Consider the following 8,639-nt stretch of genomic DNA (forward strand, 5'->3'; position numbering starts at 1 on the left):
TTCAAAGGGAGTTCGGCGAGGATGTCCCTGATCGCCAAAAGGAGTCCGGCGAGGATGTCCCTGATCGCTATGATCGGGCTTCCTCCTGTCTCCTCGGGACGATGAGCTGTCTAACGACCGTTTGCGACGGTCTGCCTCATCGGCCCGGGAGTACTGGTCCGCAATGTCCCACATTTCCTGAGCTGTCTGCGGACCGCACTCAACGAGCTTCCTGTAGAGAGCTCCGGGCAGGATTCCATTTTGGAACGCCGAGATGACAAGCAGATCGTTGAGATCGTCTACTTGCAGGCATTCCTTGTGGAATCTTGTCATAAAGTCGCTGATTTTTTCGTCGCGACCTTGACGAATGGAAAGCAGCTGAGCCGAAGTGATTCGGGCTTCCGCTTTCTGAAAGAACCTCCTGTGGAAGGCATCCATTAGATCTCGGTAAGATCTGATGCTGCCCTGGGGGAGGCTATCGAACCACCTTCTCGCGTTCCCGATGAGCAGCTCGGGAAACAGCTTGCACATGTGGACCTCGTTGAGACCCTGGTTCGCCATGTTATACTGATAGCGCCCCAAGAAATCGTGAGGGTCCACGAGCCCGTCGTAAGTCATCGACGGAGTTCGGTAGTTCTGCGGTAGAGGAGTTCGGGTGATGTCGTCCGAGAACGGAGTCTTCAGTGCTCCGTACACGGCGAATCCGATATCTCGTCGGTATGGAGGAGATTGAGTTCTCCTGTGATTCCGGTACCGAGGAAGAGCAGGAATATGTCGGGGTTGAGGATTCTTCTTCCTGGAAGACACGGCACTACTGCGGTAGTGACTTTCATGTCTGGATGAGGAAGGAGAATCCTCCGCTTTCGTCTTCGGCTCTTGGCTCTTTTGCAGGAAGGCTAAGAACTCATCCTGCTTCTCAGCCAAGAACAGCTTGACAGCCTCATTCAAATCAGGCTGCTGGGAAGACTCAGTGGGACGATTTTTGGAGCGGCCTGTTCCTTCGCCATGAGAACTGGTGGTGGATTTATCCCTAGGCTGTTTTCCAGACCTATGGGATGGATTGGCTTCTTCCTGGTTCTCACGGGCAGGAATACGGGTACTCTGCGATCTGGTATGCATTTTTTGGGTGGAAAAAAAATGGATCAAAAATTCGCTTTATCACAAATTTTGTTCTCTGGTTCCCACAGACGGCGCCAGTGATGGATCCGCGAATTTTTGGCGTTAGCAAAGGCTGGTAGAGAATGAAAATACAGACACAAAGAATTTACGTGGTTCGATTTACTGAAGTAAATCTACGTCCACGGGAAAAAGGGAGGGCAAGATTGTATTGCTTGATCTGCCAAATACAGCTTACAACACAGACTTGCTATATGATTGTTTCTCTAGAGAGATTCTAACCTCTTCTATCAGATCTAAGTTCTATTTATATAATGAACTCAGATCATGGCTTGCGTCACCACCCTAAGTCGTGGATGTCGTGTAGGTTATGGCCTAAGATCGTGGGTGAAGCGTAGGTCATGGCCTACGATCGTGGCCTGAACTGACATCACGTGGTAGTGGGTGTGTTGGACATCCGGTATGGGTCCACTAACTCCTTGTTCGGTCGAATACCGAGACCGAACTGCTTTGGTTGCCGATCTGAGAGCAGAGCTTGATTGGTTGGCTTTTACCGAGCTGTAGGCTGAGGCCGAACTCTTTGGTAATGCCGAACTGAACTCTTGGGCTTTGGGCTGGCCGAGCTGTCACTGCTATTGGGCTTGTTTAGTACGTACCCCATCAACCATCAATCCCATAATTTTAAAATTAAATGAAAACATAATTTTTCATTTTTATGTAATTGTCTAAAATATAAAATCATAAATTTTCATTTTTATATAATTTTCCTACGTACAATGGTCAAAATAAAAATTATTATTTTAATCAAATATAATGTGACAACCAAACTAAACGACGTTCTTATAGTTTGAGTCTTATTGTGAGAAATTGAAAAATTATGATTTCACATGTCAGCTTCAAAATTAATAATATTGGTCGAGCATTCAGTGAATATGCCACGAAGAAGAGTCGAACAAGACCATTGATTACGAAATCAGAAGGTATTAGATAATTCCATAAAAATAATTACCAGTTGTAAGTGTTGACTTGACTTTGAGTTTGACTGATTGTAGGCGCTAGGACATACAATTGTTTTATATGTGAATATTATAGTAATAACTAATAAGTATGTAGTCTACCGGTAAAATGAATTGTTTTCAAATCTAAATTGAATACATTATTGTTGATGCCACTGTTTTTGCATACTACTAGTATAAATTAGGTGTGACAAAATACGAGATTAAATTATCACTAGGATAATCCGATTTCGTCAACTAACTCAATTTCATATTGATTTGTTAAATCATTATTATTACCATTTCGTTTAAATTAATCAATACTCCTAATCTGTCTTTTCTGTGAAATATCTCTAGCACTTCAATTCGTGATGCGTCATCATCGGTAATTAATTTCTACTTAATTGCAAATCCACGGTTCCTTGTTTAAATTATACACGCCACTTTCAAAGTAAAAAAAACATAGTCCAATAAATAATGATCATTAATAAGAAATAAGAAATACTCTAAGAAACAAAGTAACGCAAAAACTGATAAAGATGCTTACAACACGTAAAATGTGGCAATGATCAATTAGGTTCAGAGTTTTACGAATCAAAAGATGAAAATTACTAATTCAGGATATTTGACACTGAAATTGCCCATTTAACACTCAAACATAAACAAATCTTCCAACATTTCATTTATTTTATGTTTCCAACATTGTTCAGCTGAAATTTTTTCTTAATTATCTTTATAGATTTATAAAAATATAATTAAAGTAAATATACCAATTCCAAGAGTTAAATAGATGGTTTTTGTATTTTTTGACTAAAAAAGACGATATGTAACTTAATTAATAAAATACTTGCTACCAAGTATGGTTCGAGTACATAATCGTTAACGGGGTAAATGTTAATGCATGAGTTGTAAGTCTAAAAAATCATATCTTTATTCAAATAAAAACCTCTTACTTTGTAATAATAATACTTTTAGTAGATTTTATCTCATTTGTATATTTGAAATTATATGAACCTAAACTATGCAACCGTATACAATGCAATGGATTCCACCGGTTCAAGAATGTCGGTTTTGTTTCCAAAAACTCGAAACCAAAACGACCCAACAAAGCAAATGACAGTTCAAGTTTTGGTCCAAACTTGATACCTTTCATCGACATTTATCAGTTTTTTACGTTATTTCCTGTTTTTCACGTTTTTCTAGTTTTTTCAAATATTCCTAATCTTCGACAAAAATTGGTAACATTCGATTACGATTCCAAAATTAGAACTGATGATACGATTATGATTTTAACCAACGGTCCAGTTTGAACCAAGCATTGTTAGTGCAAGGAATTTTCAGTTTTTTCATGACCCACACCACACGAAGTAATATGGAAAAAGCATCATTACTTCGAAGATACTATTATTTCTAGTATTGTAGTATATGGAAATTTCCAAGTGTGACTAATAGTTCAACGCGTTTCAGACCCTAAATAGACCCGGTAATGAAAAATTCGGCACTAACATTCACTTAAATAAAAAAAAATATTAAATAACTTACTAAATTACAAATATTGGAATTTTCCTAGCAAATTGCATCCAACTAGATGGAGACGACTCCATTCAACATTTACTCAGCAAACCAACTTTTCCACGCATTCACACACGTATATATATTAGAAAACATTTGCCAAGTTAAACCAAAACACAGAGCAAATCACTCAAATCATTACCAAGATTCCTCAATGGATTTTCAATTAGATGAGTTCGAATACGAGGATGATGTTTTTTACAGCGAACTAAGGAAACAAGTCATGCAACTCACAGCAGAAGACGAAGACGACAACATCGAAGAACATGTTTACAAAAACAAGAATTCGAACACGGTGGCAGCCCGGAAAGAGGGCCTTAACGACAGTCGTGGCTATTACGACTGGCACGAGATGGCTGCACCTGCGTTTATCATGAATTTGTGGAGAACCGGAAACGGGACTGGTGTTTTCATCCCACAAATTGTGCAGTCAAAGAAAAAGAACAGATCAAGTATGTATGATACAAACATAGTACTTTTTTACTACTTTATTACATTCATCATGTTTTGTAATAACCAATTTTTCTGTTTTGTATGGCTGCAGGGAGGAAGAGGAACGAAAGAGGACAAACATACAAGCGCGCGGAGCAAAACTGATGATCGGAAAATATTTGTTTGATTCTTTTATTTAAGGATTTGTAAATAGAATCAACGTCTCTCATGTGTTGGGAAATATATACCAAAATATTTCTCTAAATAAATGATAGTTTGAGATCATGCGTTTGTAACACTTATATCAATATAGATTATTTAGATATATTATGACAATGATCAAGAAAAATCATTAAATTGCGTGGGAGAAATGATTCTTAGATACAGATAAGGTTTTAAAGCTAAGCTACTGATCAACAAGCCTCACTAGGAAAAGCTTTACTTACATGGCGAGTAGGCAAAGCAGCCATGACGAACATGAGAATACGAGAGATCATTCCTTAGGGCGTGCTAGCCACAGCGAGCTCAGAGCTCGGAGCCTTGATCTGTAATCACTTATGGCTAGAAGGGCACGGGCAGCTTGGCGGGTTGTTAGTATTCGTTGCAGTTGTTGCAGTGTCTGCTGTCTCAGGAGATCGGCCTGTTCATGTAATTTCATGGCGCGTTTAGAATTTTTTTAGAACACGGAAAGTTTCTGTGATTGGAAAGGGCACTTACTTGATGAAGGAAATTCTCAAGTGTGGCAAGCTTGCTCATGGCAATGGCCATCTGCCCCATGTAGTCAGCCACGTTTGCAGAGTTCCGCGGGGCAAGGGCGTTTGTGGAAAGTGTCTCGACGAGCGACTGTTGCAGTGCTTCCATCCCTTGAGACAAGGCATCCTCAGCTTGTTGGGAGGATTGCTGCAAGTTGCAAATCCCCACCAACTGTTGCTCTGTTAATGGCTTGATTTGATTTCCGAGTATCTATAAATTTCACAAAACAGGCGTTGGGAAACGAATGAGATTCCGATGAAAAATATGCTAATAAGAGCATTAGATCACACCTTGAGAATCTCAGAGCAGCGAAATCCTCCCAACCACATGAAGCACCTCTCAGCCGGAGTCTTCCACATGCCGGACAGCATGTGGAAGACGTCTGCTTTTGCACCAATGCTCTTAAGACGGAATATCTCATCATAATGAGACATCACTTCCTCAACAAGAAGCCGGAGTTCACAGTCAGCAACATGAGAATTTACAGCAGCTCTGAGATCGTTGACCAGCCGATGGTGTTCATCAAGCCATCTAGCATAATCTAGGTCGAATGCCAATGCACCTATATTCATGATTTATCAAAAGGAATTGCAATTTGATCAGATACAGTTTTCATATTAGCCAGTCAATGTCTAAATCAAGAGCAATAACTTTTTAACTTACCGTTCCCACCTAGAGAATGATCTGCACAATATCCGGATGCAGCAAAGACGCCCTGCATTATTTAGTATTAGCTCTACTTATCTGTAGGTAAAGCAACACATCTCATTTGGGAAGAAGATAACACGAAATTAGTTCCCAAAAGACAGCGTTTGAGGTCTTATATAGCCTTACCTGTTGCCGTACTTTTTTCAGCTCCTGCTCTAGTTGCGTGAGCTTCAGCCGACTACTCTCAAGCTGTTGAACATAGGCCTTAACCAAAAACCAAAACTAGATGTTAGGAGATTGTAATTAAGATCATCGGATGGTGTAGATAGAGCAACAGAGAAAGCCAAATATCGAAGCTGTGTGTTTGGTGAAGTCTTGAGGCAAAGCAAGCAACAATTGTTTCCATAGCAGTTTAACTGGCAAGGCAGGCCTCAAACTAAAGAACTACACACCTTAACAAGTAAACACATTTTTGTACCCTATTGGACTAAGGATGGAATGGTTATGCATACAAAATTTTATGTTAAAAATCAATCAACAAAGCGCTCAAAATATTTAATTTTACTTTTTTTCTCATTCGGCTCTTCCTCGCTGCTTCACGATTCTGAGCTAGCCTACGCAGTGCCTGGACCAAAGGCAATATAAACAAAATATTGTCACTTATGGGAACATTATACCTGGCTATATAACAAGTCAGAAATAGCAAAACAACGACCTTTTGGTCTCCGATTTTTCCATTCGATTGGTCCAATGAGTCCATGCCCATCAATCTTTCATTGTGCACTCCAGGATACTAAATTGTACAAAAAAATTAACTAGTCAGGCAGCTGGAATTAAGGTCACTTCCAATAAAAATTTCCTCAAAATTAAAGCATAACTATATCATTAAAAATCATAATAACAAAATAAAAATTTGGAAAATATATGGTTAATCCAGATCTTTACAGCAAAAGAATGAACTCAAGTTCCAACATAATACTAATGTTTCAGTAGAAAGTTGTGAATTACATGACTACTACAAGTCTACAAGTCAGACATATTAAGAAAGAAGACAAATTTGACACCCATCTGCAGTTTTTTTACTTGGCTTCAAATAATTGACCAAACATGTGAAAAATTCTAAAACTAAGTAAGAAAGGAATCAACTTTCCCACACATTATGGAATCAAGAAACAGGTAGTGAGATGAAGAGGGAAAAGGGACCTGGTTTTTATCATCAGTGTCTGTAGAAGTGTCAGTCTGCTGGCTGTGATCTGCCACCACCCCTGAATCACCCCAGTTTTCAAACTGACCATTTCCCATAACACCACCACCACCGCCGCCGCCGCCGCAGACCCCCATAATTGCTCCCTTGTGTGAGATGAACTGGCTTGAATCAACCCCTGTTGCTGATGAAACCATCTCTGCTGAACCCAAGCTCTGTAAAAACACAATACATTCAACACATCTAGAACACACACACGCACACACACACACACAGAGGGAGAATTTGTGTATAGAGCTAGAGTGTTGATGATGTGGAAGAAGACATACGTTGTTGAGCCCACCAAACTGCAAGTTACTAGACACAACAGAAACATTGCTTGCCTTCAAATCATTGTACATTGAGCCTATTTGAAACAGAAGGTTTATGTTTATGTTAGTTAGAAACAAGTTATCACACACACACACATACACGCATAAACTCAGACAGCAGCTTACTTCTGCTTAAGTTAACAGTATCATCATGATGAAACCCATTTCCCGCTGACTGCTCGAGCTCCCCAAGATCCGAAAAGCGTCCCCCATTTCTACCACCTTCTTCACCCCTACACACACAAAGGCATGCAATAAGTTTCACCAAACCACACATGCAGCCACATTGAACAAAGCACAAGGAAAAGAGTGCACAAAGCCATATTGAATGAGGACATGCAAACACTAAAAAAAGCACGCATCTTTGAGAACCTGAGGTAAAAGGGTGACTGAGAATGGCAATACACATCAGAGCTGGTGAGAGCAATAGACTTGAAGCTGTGCATTGTTTCTAAAGCGTTGTGTGAAGGTCAAGAAGTTGCACAAGGAAAAGAGTGCAAGAATCAGGGAGTGGGAGAGCAGAGGCAGAAACGGCTAGCGAAACAAGAGGAAAAAAGTTAAAGAAAGAAAATCTTGAGCATATCTTTGGCAGAACAAGGTTGGTTTTTTTCAAGTCAATGAGAAAACATGGATACAAATACAATCTTTTCCCTTTATTACACTCTGGCCCCTTCCCCCTCTTTCAGCTCCAGCCATGCCAGCATCACTGTAAATAGTATACCCATCATTTACCATTTCAAGCATTCGATTTGAAAGAAACACTATATTTAATCTCTCTCTCTTTCATTAACAAAGTTATGGATTACACATTTAATATAGTTCGCCTTGCCCACATGCATTTCTTCTGCAATTTTTAAAATCGAAAAGAATTTTTTTTTTTAAACATGGAATTTGCCGTAATTACATGGGGAAGTGAGTTAAAAAATGAAAGGTAAGAGCATTGGGAAAGTAGAAATAAAATTGAATTTTGTTAGGAGAAGAAATAAATGGAATTAATTGTGGAGGTTTTGCTTGGAAGTAAGAACCTGCAAGATGCAGCGACGTTTGCATGTGTTGGATAAATAGGAAGGGACCCAGCTCAGCCTCCGCCTCTCTGACACCGCAGCCCTTATGTGTCACTGTTTTATCATACGGCCGCGCCACCGCCTCTCAAGGCGGAGCAGCCCTCCACTTAATTTCCAATTTTGGTAAGATGGCCCCACTCTTTTTCTCTTTTACTAATCAACTTTGCATTAAATTTCATTATAATGTGATTAAAAAGAGCAGCTATAGTTCCGTCGTCACATTTATTCAAAGAAATTAATTTGCATTGCTCCTATTATTTAATTATAGAATTTGTCATCACAGCTTACGACACCAAGCGAATTTTAAATCCATTTTTGCGTCATGTGCATCAAATCAAATTAAAAACCTATATTAATGTTCAATAAAAGTAGCCACCCAACTGTCCCTAAGAATGAAAAATTAATATTTCATCATTCATTCGTGAAATCAAATTCTCTACCGAGCATCTCTTAAATTAAAGGTATGCTCAATTAAAAAAAATCTCGGTTTATCTATAATCTACTA

General features: G+C 39.3%; 2 protein-coding genes across 2 annotated transcripts; one reads left to right on the plus strand and one right to left on the minus strand.

Moving 5' to 3' along the window:
* The first annotated feature begins 3,754 nt into the window (after positions 1-3,754).
* On the plus strand, positions 3,755-4,379 carry LOC121799008. The gene is made up of 2 exons (XM_042198311.1): positions 3,755-4,114; positions 4,207-4,379. The coding sequence occupies exons 1-2, from the start codon at positions 3,817-3,819 to the stop codon at positions 4,257-4,259; spliced, it is 351 nt and encodes a 116-aa protein (XP_042054245.1). The 5' UTR covers positions 3,755-3,816; the 3' UTR covers positions 4,260-4,379.
* Positions 4,380-4,430: 51 nt separating this feature from the next.
* LOC121799007 (transcription factor HBP-1b(c38)-like) lies at positions 4,431-7,840 on the minus strand. The gene is made up of 11 exons (XM_042198310.1): positions 7,443-7,840; positions 7,197-7,303; positions 7,029-7,105; positions 6,699-6,914; positions 6,211-6,288; positions 6,061-6,120; positions 5,682-5,759; positions 5,511-5,562; positions 5,138-5,409; positions 4,812-5,057; positions 4,431-4,734 (listed from the first exon to the last, which is right to left on the minus strand). The coding sequence occupies exons 1-11, from the start codon at positions 7,514-7,516 to the stop codon at positions 4,588-4,590; spliced, it is 1,407 nt and encodes a 468-aa protein (XP_042054244.1). The 5' UTR covers positions 7,517-7,840; the 3' UTR covers positions 4,431-4,587.
* Between the last annotated feature and the right edge of the window lie 799 nt (positions 7,841-8,639).

This window comes from Salvia splendens, chromosome 4 (genome assembly GCF_004379255.2).
Source record: "Salvia splendens isolate huo1 chromosome 4, SspV2, whole genome shotgun sequence".
Classification (NCBI taxonomy): Eukaryota; Viridiplantae; Streptophyta; class Magnoliopsida; order Lamiales; family Lamiaceae; genus Salvia; species Salvia splendens.

Excerpts from the sequence above, each read along its gene's own strand:
- LOC121799007 (XM_042198310.1), bottom strand. The coding sequence starts at position 7,516 with ATGCACAGCTTCAAGTCTATTGCTCTCACCAGCTCTGATGTGTATTGC. Across the intron at positions 7,304-7,442 it reads CAGTCACCCTTTTACCTCAG|GGGTGAAGAAGGTGGTAGAA; the intron begins GTTCTCAAAGAT and ends TTGTGTGTGTAG. Across the intron at positions 5,410-5,510 it reads TCATTCTCTAGGTGGGAACG|GTGCATTGGCATTCGACCTA; the intron begins GTAAGTTAAAAA and ends TCATGAATATAG.
- LOC121799008 (XM_042198311.1), top strand. The coding sequence starts at position 3,817 with ATGGATTTTCAATTAGATGAGTTCGAATACGAGGATGATGTTTTTTAC. Across the intron at positions 4,115-4,206 it reads AAAGAAAAAGAACAGATCAA|GGAGGAAGAGGAACGAAAGA; the intron begins GTATGTATGATA and ends GTATGGCTGCAG.